General features: G+C 39.1%; 1 protein-coding gene across 9 annotated transcripts in view; it reads right to left on the reverse strand.

The window, feature by feature from the left end:
• The window catches only part of CASK (calcium/calmodulin dependent serine protein kinase), a 410,968-nt gene that overhangs the window by 44,629 nt on the left and 346,181 nt on the right, over positions 1-20,158 (reverse strand). For all 9 annotated transcript variants that reach the window (XM_036744928.1, XM_036744934.1, XM_036744933.1 and 6 more), the window contains 4 exons: positions 16,720-16,908; positions 10,692-10,770; positions 2,647-2,732; positions 173-241 (listed from right to left, as the gene is read on the reverse strand). In XM_036744928.1, coding sequence (XP_036600823.1) covers positions 173-241; positions 2,647-2,732; positions 10,692-10,770; positions 16,720-16,908 — 423 coding nt within the window. The remainder of the gene's footprint in view (positions 1-172; positions 242-2,646; positions 2,733-10,691; positions 10,771-16,719; positions 16,909-20,158) is intronic.

Genomic DNA, 20,158 nt, shown 5'->3' on the forward strand with positions numbered 1-20,158 from the left:
TGCAATGGGTAGGACCCACTCCTCTGTTCCGTTATCTTTGTTGTAAAATTGGTGTGCGTGATCTAACAGCACAGGCAGAAACAATTTTCCAGAAAGCAGTAACATTCAGCCATTAGCAGGCAGTTAGTTACAAGACTGAGAAGAAATGGGAATAGTTCATTAGGTTCATTACCTCACAGGATGAAGATTGAGTGCGGTAACTTGGCACAATCTTGAAGGTAATACTCCCCCGCATTTCCCTCTGGAAAATAAAGGGTGTTTTTTTTTTTCTTTTCAAATAATGTTGCAGGAAAACAACCATCCTAAGAAACTGTTTAACATTTGTGAGACAGTCAAGGAAGGCCTAAATTATAGTTGCATTCTATAATAAAAAATGAAGTAGTAAAAAATTCTAGTTTACATTGGATCCTATGAACCTAAAAACTAGGGTTTTTATGTTAACAAGAGCTGGTAAAAAGAGAGAGAGTTCTTAAATTCACAGTCGGTTAGTTTCTTAGAAAAGGCCCTCAAATGATCTAAGTAAAATATGATTTCCTCAGAGAAACAGTGACATGATAGGAGGTTACACTCTTAACTAATTTTATAGAAATGACCCGAAATGCCAGATCTTATCCACTACAACACTTGTTAGTATTAAAACTTTTAAAAAGCAGAAATAAAATGGTCATTAACGGAACTAATCACATAAAATTACATGTAATGTGCTATAGCATTAATGCACTGTATAACACTTTTATCTCAATTTTTGATTGTTCCTGACATTCCTATAATAGTGAATCAAGGGAAGGAATGTCATCATGAAGCGACTTGGAGGGTGGGAAAGAGATGGCATATGTGTTTAAGTAGAGTTAGAAAGATAAGGCCACTTACTGGTTTTTAAAGAAACTGATCTGGGAACCAATTCCTCTCTTTCTCTGTCAAAAACTTTGAGCATGGATGGCTGAAAATGAAGTTTACCTTACCCCCAGCCTCATAGAGTAATCAAACTTCTTGCTATGATTCAGCTGACTATAACCAGCATTTTTTAAACATTTACTATGTGCGAGGCACTGTGCTACACAGTGGCGATACAAAAAAAGAAGTTAAAAACATTTCCTGCACTTAAGAAGCCAACATCGGAAGACAGATATGTCATAACTATATACATAAGATATATACAGGGCAAACCGAAGGCAACTTCAGAGGAAAGGGGATAGGGGGAGGGATGATAGTGATAGAGGTGGAGAGGGGGCTGGGAAAGGCCTTCTGCAGAAGGGACTTGAGCTGAGTACTGAAGGAAGCCAGGAGGCAGAAGTAAGAAGGTAGAGCATTCCAGGCATGGAAGACAAACAGGGGAAAGGCACTGAGTTGTGAGTTGGAGTGTCACAGTGTAGAGTACAAGGAGGGGACTAAAGTGTAAGAAGAGTGGAAAGGTAGGAAGGGGCTGGGTTGTGAAGGTGTGTTGGCAAACAAAATGGGCTCTTAGCACTCAGTTCAACCAAGCGTCCTTGAAGAGTTTGGCCTTTGTTTCCTTGATTAGATTGGGAGTCCTTGGTGACCTCCTTGCCTCAGGGGAAGGCCTGGTTTACACATGAGTTTGAGTGACGTGTTTGGTACATCAGAGGCTTTTAGACCACGTGGGTTTAAGTTGCCTCTTTGTGATGATTTTAGGTCACATGGGTGAGTCACATGTGTGACTTACCCCTGACCCTGAAAAAGATATAAAACCAGAGGTTGGCTTCCTCTTTTTTGGGGCTCCTACCCACAGCCATGGTGGCGTGTGTGACTCTGGGCCAGCCCTTGTTATGAACTCCAGGGCTGAACTTAGATGTTGGTAACTATGAATTGTATTTGGTCTGTCTGTTGATGTTTGTAATTTGTTTTTCCCCTGAACTAAGTGAATGGTATTTGTATGATGAATTAAAGTAAGCTTGCTAACCCCTTAACATTGCTTTCCTTAGTAAAGCAGATCAAAAGAACCTGGGCTTTTGCAGCATGCTGGTAGAGTGCTTGTTGTTGGGCTTGTGTTGGTCTTTCACCACCACGACAGCTGCTAGCCAGATTATTGAAACAGAAGGGCTTTAAATGCTAAATAGAGGATTTTATTTTTGATCTAGGCAGTAGTAAGGAGCCACTGGATTTTGCTGAGTAGGGGATAACATGGTCAGACTTGTGCCTTAGGAAGATCACTTTGGCAGCGGGGTGGAGAACGGACCAGAGTAGGGAGACCAACCAAAACACTACTCTAATAGGTCAGGCATGAGGTGATGAGGTCTTCTACTGGACTGGCCTCTGGGTGAACTAGCAAGCCATAATCATCAATCTAGATAATCATAAAGGAGATTTTCTACAATGTTCATGGCAGGAAAATGGAGTACAGTAAATAATTTACAAGGATGGGATACTGGCAAAGTGGTCTTTATATTGTTGTTCAGTAAAACAAGGATGCCGAAGGAACATTGAAGACAAGAATGTTCAGGAAGAATATGTATTTCTACATTCTCTTACATGAGAACCATTTATCAAATCTCTGTTGATATGAAAGTCAAAGTCCACATTAATAAAACTACTAGAGATACTTTATAGGTAAAAACAAAATATGTGATTTTGTGAACTTGAAAATAATCTCCCTGTCCCCAGTCTCAGAACAGATAATTATTTACTTACAAGCATTTTTTGTAGCTGTTCCACTGTTTGGTTTGCTACACTGATACCATTTATTTCTCGGATTTCATCACCTACATGAAGTGTACCTAAGGAGTTAAAAAAAAAGTATTTATTTTGATTAAGACAAAACGGCATACTTTTATAATAAATATTTGATTTAAATCAAATAAAGGAAATGAAAACATCAAAATATCAAAGTAAAGTATTTTAGAAAGACACTCAAATTTGTCTCTAGCAAATGTAAAAAGTGTGACAAGAGTAGCTAGCCAGCACAGAAGTCAAGGAGACAGAAGTTCGAACTGGGCCTTTGAAATATACTGGCTGGGTGACTTTGGGCAAATCATTGGTTAACTTGTGTCACTCCAGGCAACTAAGTTTAAAACTACAGGTTGCAGAGTAGTGTTGATTTGCATTGGTACAGGGAGTTTTCTCAATGGGAATTACTTATGCCAATGAAATAAGAGATTCAGTTAAAAAAATTGGGTGTATAGAAAATACTAAAGCAAGAAATACCTATTTATAGATTTTTCAAAGTCAACCAAAGTTTAGTCAACTCCGTCATTTAACATTAAGTACTGTTTAATCAAGTAATCTGTTGACATGACAATGACATTACAGAAGAGGCATTACCATCTGCTTTGCCCCTGTATCCTAAGAACTACTGGATGTTTCCACCTGATTTGAAGGTGAAACCTTTCCATATGTGTGTTGTCTCTACCATGAGAAAGTGAGACTGGCTTACTTTTCTTATTTGTATCCCTACCACTTAGTACAGTACTTTGGTGTTTTGGTTTTTTTTTTGTGTAACTTCTTTTTTTCTTCGTTATTTTTTTTTATTTAATATATTTAGTTTTCAGCATTGATTTTCACAAGAGTTTGAATTACAAATTTTCTCCCCATTTCTACCCTCCCCCCCACTCCAAGATGGCGTATATTCTGGTTGCCCTGTTCCCCAGTCAGCCCCCTCTTCTGTCACCCCACTCCCCCCCCATCCCCTTTTCCCTTCCTTTTTTGTAGGGCAAGATAAATTTCTACGCCCCATTGCCTGTGTATCTGATTTTCTAGTTGCATGCAAAAACTTTTTGTTTTTGAACATCTGTTTTTAAAACTTTGAGTTCCAAATTCTCTCCCCTCTTCCCTTCCCACCCACCCTCCCTAAGAAGTCAAGCAATTCAACATAGGCCACATGTGTATCATTATGTATAACCCTTCCACAATACTCATGTTGTGAAAGACTAAGACTAAGCTCCTTCCTAACCTATCCCCCTTTATTGAATTTTCTCCCTTGACCCCGTCCCCTTTCAAAAGTGTTTGTTTTTGATTACCTCCACCCCATCTGCCCTCCCTTCTATCATCCCCCCCTTTTTAAAATCTTCTTCCTTCTTCTTTCCTGTGGGGTAAGATACCCAATTGAGTGTGTATGGTATTCCCTCCTCAGGACAAATCCGATGAGAGCAAGATTCACTCATTCCCCCTCACCTGCCCTCTCTTCCCTTCCTACAGAACTGCTTTTTCTTGCCACTTTTATGCAAGATGATTTATCCCATTCTTTCCCTATCTCCCTCTCTCAATATATTCCTCTCTCATCCCTTAATTTGATTTTATTTCTTTTAGATATCTTCCCTTCATCTTCAACTCACCATGTGCCTGCTCTCTCTCTCTCTACACATACATATATACATACATACACACTCACATATACATGTATACACATAAACATATATATACACATAAACAGATATATATATATATATGGGAATATGCATATATATATATACATATATATATATGTATGCATATTCCCTTCAGCTACCCTAATACTGAGGTCTCATGAATCATACACATCATCTTTCCATGTAGGAATGTAAACAAAACACTTCAACTTTAGTAAGTCCCTTATTGTTTCTCTTTCTTGTTTACCTTTTCATGCTTCTCTTGATTCTCGTGTTTGAAAGTCAAATTTTTTATTCAGCCCTGGTTTATTCACTGAGAAAGCTTGAAAGTCCTCTATTTTATTGAAATTCCATATTTTGCCTTAGAACATGATACTCAGTTTTGCTGGGTAGGTGATTCTAGGTTTTAATCCTAGCTCCATTGACCTTCGGAATATCGCATTCCAAGCTCTTCGATCTCTTAATGTAGAAGCTGCCAGATCTTGGGTTATTCTGATTTGGTTTCCACAATACTCAAATTGTTTCTTTCTGGCTGCTTGCAGTATTTTCTCCTTGATCTGGGAGCTCTGGAATTTGGCAACAATATTCCTAGGAGACTTCTTTTTGGGATCTATTTGAGGAGGTGATCGATGGATTCTTTCAATTTCTATTTTGCCCTGTGGCTCTAGAATATCAGGGCAGTTCTCCTTGATAATTTCTTGAAAGATGATATCTAGGCTCTTTTTTTGATCATGGCTTTCAGGTAGTCCAATAATTTTTAAATTATCTCTCCTGGATCTATTTTCCAGGTCAGTGGTTTTTCCAATGAGATATTTCACATTGTCTTCCATTTTTTCATTCCTTTGGTTCTGTTTTATAATATCTTGATTTCTCATAAAGTCACTAGCTTCCACTTGCTCCAATCTAATTTTTAAAGTAGTATTTTCTTCAGTGATCTTTTGGACCTCCTTTTCCATTTGGGTAATTCTGCCTTTCAAGGCATTCTCCTCCTCATTGGCTTTTTGGAGCTCTTTTGCCACTTGTGTTAGTCTATTTTTTAAGTTGTTGGTTTCTTCAGTATATTTTTCAGTATTTTTTTGGGTCTCCTTTAGCAAGTCATTGACTTGTTTTTCATGGTTTTCTCGCATCCTTCTCATTTCTCTTCCCAATTTTTCCTCTACTTCTCTAACTTGCTTTTCCAAATCCTTTTTGAGCTCTTCCATGGCCTGAGACCAGGTCATGTTTTTCTTGGAGGCTTTTGTCGTAGGCTCTTTGACTTTGTTGACTTCTTCTGGCTGTATGTTTTGGTCTTCTTTGTCACCAAAGAATGAATCCAAAGTCTGAGTCTGAATCTGGGTGCATTTTCACTGCCTGGCCATATTGCCAGCCAACTAACTTGAACTTTGAGATTTTTCAGTGGGGTATGACTGCTTGTAGAATTAAGAGAACTATGTTCCAAGCTTGGGGGCATGTGCCAGCTCTGCCACACCAGCACTCCTCCTTCCCCAAGAACCCCCAACCCGGACTGGACTTAGATCTTCAGCAGGCTCTTCACTCCTGCTCTGATCTGCCACTTAATTCCTCCCACCAGGTGGGCCTGGGGCCGGAAGCAACTGCAGCTGTAGTTCTGTAGCTGCCCCACCTCTGCTGCCCCCGGGGCGGTGGCCGAACTGCAAACTCCTTCCACTCCTGCAGCTTTTCCCACTACCCTTCTCTGTTGTCTTTGGTGTTTGTGGGTTGAGAAGTCTGGTAACTGCTGCAGCTCACTGATTCAGGGCGCTAGGGCACGCTCTGCCGGCTCCCAATCTGGTTGGTCTGCGCCTCTCTGCTCCAGCTCCATGCGGGATAGACTTCACCCAGAGACCATCTAGGCTGTCCTGGGCTGGAGCCCTGCTTCTCTCTGCTGTTTTGTGGGTTCTGCAGTTCTAGAATTGGTTCAGAGCCATTTTTTATAGGTTTTTGGAGGGACTCGGCGGGGAGCTCATGCTAGTTTTCCAGCCGCCATCTTGGCTCTGCCTCCCTAGTACAGTACTTTGTACATAGTAAATGCTTAATTAGGTAATTAACTTATCTGTGGAGCTCAAACATCATCTCCCATCCTACTCTTTTCCCCTACACTTTCAACTCTATCCAGCAGGACTCCAGCCCTCCCAAGTCCCTGTCACCCCTTAACCTCCTTTTTTCTCCTGGAACCTCTGATCCTATCATTAATAAATTGCCATTCACCCTAGAGCTTTATTTTTTGATCACACTTTTCTCATTTTCTGGTGATCATAGAAATCTTGCTTTCTTCAGAAGATACCTCATCCCTTGCTACTTTTTTCAGAGCTAGCTACTTCTCCCCTGTTAATACTCTCCATTACTACTATTCCACCCCACAGTGAGCTAGAAGACAGCCAAATCCTTGCTCCCAATTGCTACTTCAAAACCTTCACTCTGTTACTATCACTCATCAACTTCTTATCCCATGGATTCTGAACTGGCTGACACTGTTCAAACTCTGTTCTCTATCCCTTAACTGATGATGCCCTAATTTCCATCCTTGTCAACTCATCCCACCAACTCCTTACTCTAAACCTATCCACCTCTTCCACTGTGCTCTCTGGAACACCTGTACATCCACAGATAATAAACTAGCATTTATCTTAGATAATAAACTAGCATTTATCTTAAATCTTTTCCTTTCTCATTCTATCTTCACACATGCACTGAAGCTTGGCTCCCTCATGACAACTGCTTCCATGGTCACTTTTCCAGGACTCGCTGCACTTTTACTCACACCCCGACCCACTTGTTGTGGTGGATAAGATGTAATACTCCTTACTCCCCATTGTCACTTTCAGGATTTCCCTCTACCACTCTCACTCAATAACCTTTCTTTCTTGGAAAATACTTAATCCATATCTACCTTCCAATCAAAATTCTGGTAGCTGTTGTCTACCATCCTCCAGTATATCCTCCTTCCTTTCTCAATGACTCCGATGCCTGGCTTAGAGCAATTTTCTCCTCCCCAACTCCTATCCTCATAGCAGGGGACTTTCAACATACATACTAACATTCCCTCCAATACCCTGACCTACTCCTCCGGTCCAACTCAGCTGCACAGGGATGGTCATCCTCTGGGTCTAGACTTCACTTACAAAGTGTTCCACTTCCATATTCATGAACTCTGAAATTCTTTTATTTAATCACAATCTCTTGTGACTCTACCTTTTCCTCTGCCTTCCAACCACAAACCTGGTTCTTCATCCTCCCTGCAATCTCCAACCCTTCCTTCCCTCCATTCTTTCCTAGGTCGTCACCATTGGACAGCTCTGGCTACACTCTTCTCCTCTCCCTATCTTAATCCCTTGGTGAATCGATCTAACCCTATGCTATCCTTTCCATTGCCCCCATGTCCTGTTATAGATTTAGCCTTACCCCTGGATTGTTCCCACCATCTGCTGTATGGGCTACAATCCACGTGCTGCTGAACAAAGCTAGAGAAAAATCATGGAACTGGGCCAACTAGGTTCACTACAAATTCACGTTACATGATCTTATCCTCTTCTCTTCCTAATCAACGTTATCCCACTTACCACAGCATCTTTTCCAAGCCTCCCAATGTTCTCCCCACTCTACTCTCTCAGTCTTGCCTCATATTGAGGTCATTCACCAAGAGCTCCCTCTTCTTCCTTCTTGCTCATCTCCCATCACCTAGATACCTTCTAATACTCTCCTCCTTTACCTTTTCACAAGAAGAGGTGGCCCTTCTTGAAAAGGCAAACCCCCCTATGTACAGAAGTGTTGTTACCCTGACAAAATGTAAGTTTTCTCAGGGCAGAGACTATTTTACTTCTGGCTTTGTACCCCAGTGCCTAGCACAGTGTCTGGGCCATTGGAGAGACTTAATAAATGCTTGTTGATTGAATGGTAGCTAGAATTCTGATCTTAAAAAAAAAGATCACTAGAGTGCTGACTGACCTAAGGAGTCTTCTACAGCCTGATGCTACTAAAATTAAGTAGGTTTTCCGGTGTCATTCTGGAGTCTCTTTAGCAAAAACTATTATATACCAATGAATGTTGATGCTGAGATAAAAAGCATCTATTTTCACCTCTTACCTGGTTTCCCTTCAAAGAACATAGGGTAGAGATACCAGTGTTAAGTTACGATTTTCTTTAAAAAAAAATAACTGACAAAAATTCAGCCAATTAATGCATGTAATTTCTTACATAATATAAAAGTGAGATTAGAGGCCAGAATGAACTTAGGGAGCAACTGAAAGAATGGCACTGGAAAAAAGATGACCTTATACTTTTGAGTTGAAAAGTTTTGCATCAAGTTCAGAATACTATGTAAAATTTATCTCTTGCAGTTATTCTGATTACAGCAGAGGCAAGCAGGTCTTACAGTAGCGTTATCATACAGAAAAATTTTCAAAATTTCAAAGGTGATAACATCTTACTCAAGAGTGTTTTCACTGGATACATAACGGCTTAAAATTTTATTTTAACTTACTCATCTCCAGATTTTCAAAAATGAGTCTATACTAACATGAAAAAAAATTATAGTAATTTAAAATTCCCAAAGGCTTGCCCTCAAAACTTCTATAACAACCTGAATATCAGAATACCCCATGATTGCTACTGAATACTAATACCAGAATAAGAAGTTCTAGTAAGAATGGAAAGGGATTTATAAGCCTATCATAAAATAATGAATTGAATAAAAGTCTGCCAAGCATTTTATTGATTTATTCATGTAAAATAATTGGTTAAGAAGGGGATTTTTAGAGCTTTGTTTCAGAAAAAAAAAAAAGAGGACACAATTGGCTTCTTCTATATGTAAGACTTAAGTATGACCAGAAGCTCTCATTGTATAGCTGAAGTAAAGAAGACATGATTTCTTCTCTCCCAAAACCACATAGGAAAATTAAATGGTTCAACGTCCACTTTCCCTGTGGGCTAGAAATAGGGGGAAGGAAAATCCATTTGGATCTTTGTACTCTTCTATGAGGACAGCCAGGTGACACCATAGTGCACAGCGAGCTAGGCTTGGATTCAGGAAGACTCATCTTCCTGAGTTAAAATCCAGTCTTAGCCACTTAGCTGTGTGACCCTGGGCAAGTCACTTCAACCTGTTTGCCTCAGTTTCCTCATCTGTAAAATGAGCTGGAGAAGAAAATGGCAAAGCATTCCAGTATCTTTACCAAGAAAACCCCAAAATGAGTCATAGTCAGACACAATTGAACCACAACACAATACTTTCTTCTATGAGGTTACATACTTAAAAAAAATAGATTCTACTTGTTCAGTGATCTTTGATGGGCCAGAATGAAATACAAAGAAGAAAGAAGGTCCATAGTGCAGTACTCATTGGTCTTGCCCTCCACTTTCCTTCTATCACTCTGTGGTCTTTTTTTTTTTTTTGGATACATTACAAAGAAGTAAGTTCTAGGACTGGAGGAAATTCTCTTTTTGTAGAATTGCGTCTTGTGGTTTTTGTATTTTTCTACAAGGCAAAATATTGCCCCTATATTAACAATGGCTTAGAACTGTGGAGGAGATAAAAGTCATAATATGGCCTAAACTAAAGGAAACCATTTAAAATAAAGATAGTGTCCTTTTTTGGGGCGGGGTGGGTGGGCAATTTTTATTTTGTTACTCTGCTCACCAAATGTTCCTCAACAAAAGCTTATAATTCTCTTCTTATCTCCTTTACTGCTTCATCATGAATTATTCCATATTATTATTTTTGTATGTGTCTGACCCCTCATTGGATCATAGACTTAGAGCTGGAAGAGACCTTGAGATCATCTAGTATTAACACTCCCCCCTGCTGAGGCAGGTGCTGTGTCTCGTTAATCTGTATATCTCTCACAAAGCCTGGCACAATGCCTGGCATATAGCAGGTGCTTAATGCTGAAATGATGGACCTCACCACCCTTTAGGCACTTCAGAACTGTACGCTGAGTAACGTATAAGTGTACATAGTAATCTCTTGTATCCTTGCCTTTTAATTCTTATATTGTTACTTATAAGATCCAACTCTAGCCCATCACCACGGCATGGAGGGGACAATGGATTCTCAGAGGCTGACTATGACTCATACCACAGAACTGTCAAGAGAATAAGAGTTGATGCAATAAGGGGATTCATTACTTAACAGAAAGGATATTCCATTAACTATGGCATAAGTGGAATGTTGAAGTAAAAATCAAGGCAGACTACAATTAGAACAAAAGTTATTATTTTGTTAATTAAAATTTATTAGAACAAAAAACTACTAAAAGAAACAAAAATAACTTTCTAGAAGCAGATAATTTGTTTTAGTCTTTAAAAATTACTTGTTTCACATAGTATGCACAGTTATAAACTGAGTCAAGACAAGAAAAAGTTATGTGTCAAGATTACCTTGTCTGTGGATCATTCCCCCATGCATAATTCTTGCTACAATGCAATGGTTTAGTTCATTCATTTTCAAAGTGATTCCCTGTTGAAAAATAAAATACAACAATTATTTGAATAAAAACCTTATCTTTTCAAGATAAGTTATTCCTTACAGAAGACACATTTAAACTAATTAATTGGTTGTAACTAAAAAATCATTATTAGAAAATTACTGTGTAGTATATTAACTATCAAGTGCTAGTAAAATGGTTTAAGAATTGCTCCCCTAACCTAAGTATAGAACAAATCCAAAGGTCTTAAAATATCATAACATAAAAACAATCCTAAAATACCCCCTGCATGAAAGGTTATTTAATAATAATAATAATAATAATAATAATGATAATAATAATAATAATGATACTATTTCACTTTCATATAAGGCTTTAAGGTCTATAAATCTTCTTCACAACAACCCTGTGACATCGGTAGTTTGCTATTAGACCTTCGGTTTCCTTACCTGTAAGACAGGGGACTTGTGCAGGAGGTTTCTTTCAGCAACAAATCTACAATTCTATGATTCAATTTTAGTCACAAGCATTTACTAAACTGCTATGTGCAAGGTGCTCTGTGATCCCATTTAGGTATGATAAATAGGCATGGGTCTACAATTCATTTTGTAGATAAGGAGACTGAAGTTAGAGAAGTTAAATAACTTGATTTAATGTCATAAAACAAGTGAGAGAGCTGGAATTCAAACCAGCTTTCCTGATTCAAAATCCAGTGTTCTTTCCAGGACACAAGAAAGAAAAAATAGGTTTTGTGAAAATCAACAAAGCAAAGTGATGCCAGATGGGGGAAAAGATATAATTTCATAGACAAAGGCTTTTTGGGGAAAATGCCACTTTCAGTTTTTTTGCAGCTTTATATAGCTCAGGTTTTATGATCAGAAGATCATAAATTTCAAGCTAGAAGAAGCCTTGGTATTTTGGGGTGCAGCAGCTTCATGTTACAGATGAAGAAGCTGAGGTTCAGAAAGTCTGACTTTCCCAAGATCACACAGTAAAATGGCAGGGTCAGGATTCTAACCCAGGTTCTTACTCCAAAGCCAGTGCTCTTTGCAATGGGTAAAACTACTGAGAACTAAGTTGTCATTTGCTCTGAATTGTGATAATACATAAAGAAAAGAGTGATTCTTGAAGGTCAGTGCAACCAAACATAGAGCTGTACATGTCACTGAAAATTTGAATAATACTTTAAAACAAAAATTTCCAGATCTCAAACCGACAGCAGCAAAATAAAAATTCAATCATTTAAATAAGGAGAATTAATTCTACCCTTATCACATTTCTTAGCCAGTTTCCCTGGCCTTTCAGCAGTTAATGTCTCAGTTGGGAATGCAGCCAAGCTACCTGCTCAGAGTGAGAAGAAGAAAGGAAGAGGTGGGAGGCAGGCTTTTACTTTATTTTCAGATATGAAACCAGACCCAGAGATCAAGGAAAAAATCCCTAAAGTGATTCTGAATAGCTGTCTCTAGAGCTGATAAAAAGGAGAGGTTGGCGACATAGCTATTGCTAAAAGAACAGCAGTATCAGGATAGGATCACAACAGGATATACTGAGTGGAATCAATACTTCCATGAAGAAGCATTAGCTACTACTGCCAAAATAGCATCCTGAATATGTTGTTTCCTGCTCTGGCCAAAAGGAACAGGAGGACATCTCATAAATTTGGCTTATCTCAGAAGCTGGTAATCTTAATATTCCCATATTTAGAACTTTCTGCAAAGCACTGGGTTTAAGAACCTAATGGGCAAATGGTCAGCTGTGAAAGATGCAGAAAATCAATTTAGGGCCTGATGATTTTATTCAAGATGGAAAAACTCATAATGAGGAAATGTCATCCCTATGAAGGATTACAAATAGCCTGGAAAATGCTGAAATAATCTGAATGAGTTCTACAATCTACGGGTTTGAAGCAAGCAAATTCTTAAGATTTTTCCCACTTTTTCTCTTATCAGTAAAATTGAATTTATATTAAAAAAGGGAAAGAAAGGAAAATCCCAAACATTAAAAAGATAAGAATGATCAATGATTAATTAACATTATAAAAGGACAAGAATATTATCATGTTAACACTGAGAATTCAAAAACATTTTATGTAACATTTTATAGTTCATTAGTTATAAAAAAGTCAGGGGAAAGTTATATTTAGATCAAATAACTCTATGACAGTGTCTTCAGACTTATGACTCAGACATATTCCTAATTTCTACAATTCTATAACTATGGTTTCACCAGCTGTTGTATTTGTTATCCTTAGAGGGTAGCAGATAAACCGTAAGAATAATGAATTTATCAAAATATTACTAGTTAACTAGCCACTTATTTCACTTCAGTTTTCACATACAAGCAGTCCTCACACATCATGAAAAAGGTTCTATGGCTGTTTCCACAGAATGAGGCAAAGTGTAAGTTATGGTCTTGATTAAGAACCTGAAGGTGAATTTCTATAGAAATAATTACAATGCAGTATTGAATCAGCCATAAATCATGTATCTTAATAGCTAAAAACTTTCTAAATTAAACATTTGTTAACTGCCTATTATGTGCAAGGTACTTTGCTAGGAGCTGGGGTACAAAGAAAAAAACCTAAATACTCCTTGCCTTCAAAGACCTTACATTCTACTGAGGCAGTACCATACAAGCACAAATAAATTACAGAGCATACAGTGTTATGCAAAGTAACTTATCCAGAGAGTACTACCAAGTAGGGAGTTCAGGAAAGACTTCCTGAAGGATGTAGCACTTGACTTGTGCCCTGCAGTAATCGAGGGATTTGTACATTCCACGCATGGGGGACTCCTCATCCAAAGGCATGAAGACAGGAAGTGGAACGTCTTGTACAGGAAACGGCTAGCGAGCCACTTACTGAAACAAAGGGTGTGTGAAATGGAAGACTAGAAAGGTAGGCAGGATTCAGACTGTGAAGGGCTTCAAATGCTAGGCTGAAGATTTCATTCTGTAACCTAGAGGCATCAGGGATTTCACCGAAGAGGTGGATTTGGAGACAGAGAAGCTGGGTTTGCAACCAGCCTCTGCCACTGACTGCCTGGATGACCTTGATCAGGTCACTTAACTGGGTCTCAGCTTCCTCAACTACAAAATGAGAGAGTTGGATCAGATGAGCTCACAAGTCCCTCCCAGATCCAAATCTGTGACACTGAAAGACTTTTGAGTACAAAAGCAACATAGTTAGATCTGTGTTTTGGAAATGCCAATTTGGCATCTCTATGGAGAATAAAATGGAGAGAGGAACTACTGGAAGTAGGCGGACTAATTAATTAGAAGGCTACTGGCTCCCATAGTCAAGGTGAGAGGTGATGAAAGGGCCTGAAGCAGGTGGTGGATGTGTGAACAAAGAGAAGAGGTGAATCTGAGGAATGACAAAGACCTGTGTAGACATGTGGAGGGAGTAAGAGTAAGGAGTCAAGGATAACGCTGGAATTGTGAGCCTCGCTGACTAGAAGTATTGAGGTGCCCTTGACAGAATAGAGAAATTATGAAGAGAAGCAGTAGGTTTAGGAGGAAAGACAATGAGTTCTGGTTTGGACACGTTGAATTGAAGATGCCTGTGGGACATGCAGATTGAGATTAATACAGGGGAAGGCAACTGGGTTTCAGAGAGAAATTATGGAGATACAGATATAGGAGACATCTGTAAAGAGAGAACGGAACCCAGGGGAGCTAACAAGATCACTGAGTGGGAGAGTACAGAGTAAAAAAGAAGTCCCAGGATGCATCACCCTTAGTAGAATAATGACCTAGCAGAGAAGGACAGACGGCAGGAGGAAAGCCAAGGGAGGAGGGGATTGTGACAGGGATATCCAACAATGCAAAATAACAGCAGAGATAAAAACAAAATGAGACTGGAGAAAGGCTGCTGGATTTAATTATTAAGAGGTCACTGGTGACTTTGGAGAGAGATGTTTCATTCAAGTGCTTGGATCAAAAACCAGACTGCAAGGGAATGAGCAGAGACAAAAGATGAATGGTAATAATTTGAGGCAAGCGCAGGTTCAAGTGAGGGATTTAAAAAAAAATTAATTTTTTTATAGTTCCACAAGTTTTTGAGCTCCAAATTTTCTTCCCCTCCATCCCCATCGCCCTTCCCCCCAAGATGGCATGGAATCCGATATACATTCTACATATACCTTCACATTAAACTTATTTACACAATAGTCAAATTGTAAAGAAGAATTATAAACAATGGAATGAATCATGAGAAAGAAGAAACAAAACCAAAAAAGAAGAGAAAAAAAAGAGAGCAAATAGTCTGCCTCAATCTGCATTCAGATTCCATAATTCTTTCTCTGGATGTCGACAGCTTTTTCCATCATGAGTCCTTTGGAGCTGTCTTTGATTCTTGTATTGCTGAGAAGAGCCAAGTCTATCACAGTTAGTCGTCACAGAAGCAATGTGTCTGTGGTTGTGTACAAGGTTCTCCTGCTTCTGCTCCCCCAAGTGAGGGATTTTTAAGGATGGGAAAGACTTGAGCTTGTTTGTGGGTAGCTGGGAAGGAGCTGCTGGTAAAGGGAGAAAGGGAGATTGAAGGTAAAGTAAAGGGAGAAAATTATTGAGGGAGTTAGCTCCTGGAAAAGGCAGGAGGAAACTGCAGGAAGAGCACAAGTGATGGGTTTAGCCTTGACCGGAAGAGGGCCCACCTCTTCATCAGAGACTGAAACAAAGGACAAAAGAACAGGGGATAGTGCACAGGTTTTTGAAGGAGTGCTCAGCAGCACATGAATAATAACAAAGGAAGCAAATGGGGGTTTGACAAGGCATGGCTGGCAATAGGACAAAGGGGGGAAGGATTCAAGGCAACTGATAAAAGAACAGTTGAATCGTTCTACCAGAGACTGAAGACTGTGAAAGAAGACCAGAGCACGGATGACAGACTGGGAAAAGAGGGTGGTGGGACTGGAGGTGATGGTGAGGATGAAAAATAGGTTTAAGAAGGCTGGAGTAGAAGAAAAGACTGAAGGATATGAGGTTGTGTACAGAGGGAAAAAATTCAGAAATTCTGGATCTTGGAGGCAGAGTAAGTCATAATTAGATCAAAGGTACGACCATTTCTCAGTGTGGCCAAGGTGGAATGAAAATGGAGACCATGAGAGGTTATGGGAGGCTGATACACAGAGGGACCAGGGTGCTTGAAGGGAAATCAACACATATATTAAGTTCCTAAGCATGAGGGCAGGAGTTGGGGTGGAGAGAAGACTAAGTCAAGTACAAATCTCCTTGAAAAAGAATGGAGGTTAGTAGATGATTATGAAAAGGCGCTGGATTGATTAATAAATTGGATGAAGTAAATTTCAAAGGCAGATGGTACCGTGGCAAAGGGACTGTCTAGAAGTGAGGACAAGGATCTCCTGACCTAGTGCTCATGGCAATAGCAAAGTGTCCAGCACATAGAAGGCACTTCTTATTACACAAAATTACATTTAATATCATATTAGTACTACTGTACAAAGTTTCTAAGTTCTCAAAATTTTTGGCTTTTATTTCTTTTTTTTTTTTTTTGCTAAATTTGTCAATAAATATTAAGAACTTACTCTGTGCCAGGCACTATGCTAAGCACTAGAAATACAAAGAAAGGCATACGACAGTTCTTGTTTTCAAGGTGCAGAGTTTTTCCTCTCAGTGAACTCCCTGTTTTGTTTGACTATGCATATCTGTTACAAGGGTTAATAGGTTAATTAACTGATAAAAAAATAGGTGAAGGGACATCTTTTCTGTTTTGTTATCTTCTTTTTTCTCGCTATAAATCTCTGTATAGCAGGCATAAGGATTAAAGATCAAGCTGCTGATTAGGAAGAGAAAGGATTTCTTCTTTCTTGATGTATTATCTTAGCACTAGAGCATCACCTTCATTTGGGGATGACAAAATGTGGTCGTTAGGGGCAAGTCAGCTCTGTCCTGGGAAGCACATTGGGTTGTTTTTTTTTGGGGGGGGGGAGCATACAATGGTTTCTCCTTCCCCCTGAACATACCATTGGTTCATCTGTGTTTTTCTGGAACTGTACCAGCCGTACTCGAGTAACATTCTCCATATCCATGTCACCGTTGGCACTTTCTGGAGAATCTCCGTTTAAGTATGGAGAGGTGGGAGGAGGTGTAACCCTCAATGCTTCATCACTGTAAACTTCATGTGCCACTACATCATGAGTTTGAAGTAAGGCCTGCATGAATTCATGAAGAATATTACAATTATCATCAACTTCAACAAATATTTAAGTGCTTATTATGTGTAGAATACTTTATTAGTAGTAGCTGGAGAAGATACAAAGATTTTAAGACATAGGCGCTATCCTTATATGACTTATTTGGTAGCAGTATATATACCAATGAGAGACTACAATATAAACATGAAATCATCCTTTCCATTTTCTGTGACAGGTATCATTCCAAGATCTTTCAAAATACATTACAAAGTAGGTAAAACTCTCTCTCCCTTTGCTAAATCAGGTTATAAAAAAAATAAAACACAAACACTGCACTATTCCATTTGAAATCTGACTGGTTAGGAACCATGATTTTCTTAAAGTTTTCTTCTAGTAAACTGATTTGAAAACTCAGTCTTTTATAAATATGATGCCAAGTTATTCTGAAGGAAGAGCTATCTAACAATCAGAACTGTCCATAAAGGGAAAAGATCGCCTGGACAAGCAGTGAGCTCCCCAATACTGGAAGTGTTCAGGCCTGAGCCAGGGGACCATCTGTCACAGGTGCTGTAGAGAGGGCTCATTCTTTACGCAGAAAGCTGGAACTAGTTGAACTAGAATGACTACTGGCTCTAAGGTTCTTTGTTCTTGTCAGCATTTCTTGTCCCTAGTCCCTACACTTATTGTTTTCCCCTTTTTCTTTTTTTACTAAGCTTTTTTTTTTTTGAGGGGAGAAGGCAGGGCAATTGGGGTTAAGTGACTTGCCCAAGATCACACAGCTAGTAAATGTGTCAAGTGCTTGAGGCCACATTTGAACTCAGGTCCTCCTGACTCCAGGGCTGGTGCTCTACTCACTGTAGCCCCTTTACTTGTAACAAGTATGTATACTGCTGTTAACACTGAAAGAATTTTCTAGTGGTGTGAACTCAAGATCAGATCCTGGCCTGGTGCTGTTCAACAGTTTAAAAAAATTAGTGACTTGAATGAAGGCATGGATGGCATGCTGAGCCAATCTGTAAATGGCACAACCTCTCAGTGTCCCTGGCAACTATCTAAGATTCTAAGTGGCAGAACAGGTGCTCCTCTGGATTGGTAAAAGGAGTTTTCTCAAAGGGACTTCTTTATACCAATGAAATCAAAGACTAGTTTAAAAACAACATACAGAGTAACAAGCATGCTCTGAGCACAGGATATTAGATGTAGAATTTGAAGGAACCTAAGAGGACATATAGTTCATCCTGTTCATTTTATACGTGAGGAAACTGAGGTTTAGAGGTTTCCTTGTGCAGTCACACAGAGTCAGAGGTAGAATCTGAACCTGGAGCTCCCTGACTGCAAGGCCAGCACTCTATCCACTCTACCAACACTATAGCATTTAATAATGATGATATTAACATCTCATATAACTCAATGATTGCATCTAACTCATGATTACAGATGATTTAGCAATGGTAATCCACGGAAATTCTACTTAATGCCTCACCGTGGTACAGATTTGCCTGAGTTTTTGAAAGCTATGCTCACAGAATAAAAGTTCTCGCCAATTTTACAAAATTGGAAAGGCTGAAAGTACAGTCCCTATGACAGCACATGATTGTGCCAGAGAAATATCCTTGCACTAAAGGGCAGAAAAATTCCTCACCAGAGGGTTGGCCAAGAGGTGATGTCTGTTTTGGCTATGCTAATTCATATAACAAAGGAAACCATAAAAATGGCCCTTTGTCATCCGCTTCTGTATTAACAAAGTGACAAAAAGTATCAAAATAATACTTAAAATGCAAACATTAACTTAACTTAACCGTTAGTAATTTAAGTGTGAGATTCTTGTCCAGTGACCAAGCAAGCGAGGAAGCTAAATAGGAGGTAAGCAAGTTGTAGCTAAATGGAAACACAGCTCGACACATTCTCATGGGAGAGACAAATAAAGATGTAGCACAGAAGATACAAGGTACTGGATGGGATGAACCCTGAACAGCATTACAAAAAGTGGTATTATCAGGAAAGGAACAACTGTTGGTGAGTCATTTTAGAGTCCAGCTTCAGTGTGTAATCGGACCACGGGTTAGTCGGGAAAAAAGGTCATAATTAACACCAAATGAGAGGAAAGGCTAAAGATGAGAAGACAACATGGCATATACTGACAGATCCAAAGTAGCATATTCAAACAAGCTGTTGATGATACAAAATGAGAAATAGATGATGGAAAATACACTGACTTAGATTATTAACACATCTTACAAAAGTTTAACTTATATAAAGCACCACTAGAATGAAATTTCAGGAATTAACTCAACCAGCAAACATGTGTACTCTGAATGTATCAAGCCTTAAATGCCATGGGATTCCTCAATGAAATCCATGACCATGAGAGATGTTACAACAATCCACATAGGAAGAAACAAATGGATAAAGAATGCCCAACATCCGTTCACTGATACACCCATACTCATTCTCTCTCTGTCCCCAACTCCCCCCTGCCCTGCCCCAGGCGATCTTAGACATGCACTGACACGGACAAGGAAATGAAACCAAGGTTGAACAGGAGGAAAAGAACAGGCTGTGCTGTATTTAGTAAGCTTGTTGTTGTTCAGTTGTTTCAGTCGTGTCTGACTCTTTGTGACCCCCTTTGGGGTTTTCTTGGCAAAGATACTGGGGTGGTTTGACATTTCCTTCTCCAGTTCATTTCACAAATGAGGAAACTGAGGCAAACAGGGTAAAGTGATTAGTCCATGGTCTCACAGCTAGTATGCGTCTGAGGCCAGATTTGAACTCAAGAAGCTGAGTCTTTCTGACTCTGGGCCCAGCACTCTTATCTACTGCACCACCTTGCTGCCTCACTTAGCAAATCACACAAGAACTTTCAACAAACTTAATCTGTTCCCCAATACAAAAAAAAATCTTTAAAAAAAATCAATATTATTCTACCGGTGCTAAAAAGATAAGAACTATGGGTGAACCAAAGGGTGATAAAGAGATATATGGTGGGTATAATAAGAAGGCAGCACATGAAATGACTGAACAAGAAGTATCATAAAAGATATTGCTTAGGAGATATATGACAAGAAAAGTAGGTGGGCCAGTCGTGCAGCAAAAGTGACCTACTACTAGATCTATATCCCCAAAAAATTAAAGAAAGAAGGAAAAGACCTGTATGTATAATAATTTACATGAACTTTTTTTTTGCAACAGCAAAAAACTGGAAACAAAAGGGGTGCATATTAATTAACCAGGGAATGGATCAACAAATTACGGTATGGGAATGTAATAG

The sequence above is a fragment of the Trichosurus vulpecula genome, chromosome 2 (genome assembly GCF_011100635.1).
Source record: "Trichosurus vulpecula isolate mTriVul1 chromosome 2, mTriVul1.pri, whole genome shotgun sequence".
In the NCBI taxonomy this organism is placed as follows: domain Eukaryota; kingdom Metazoa; phylum Chordata; class Mammalia; order Diprotodontia; family Phalangeridae; genus Trichosurus; species Trichosurus vulpecula.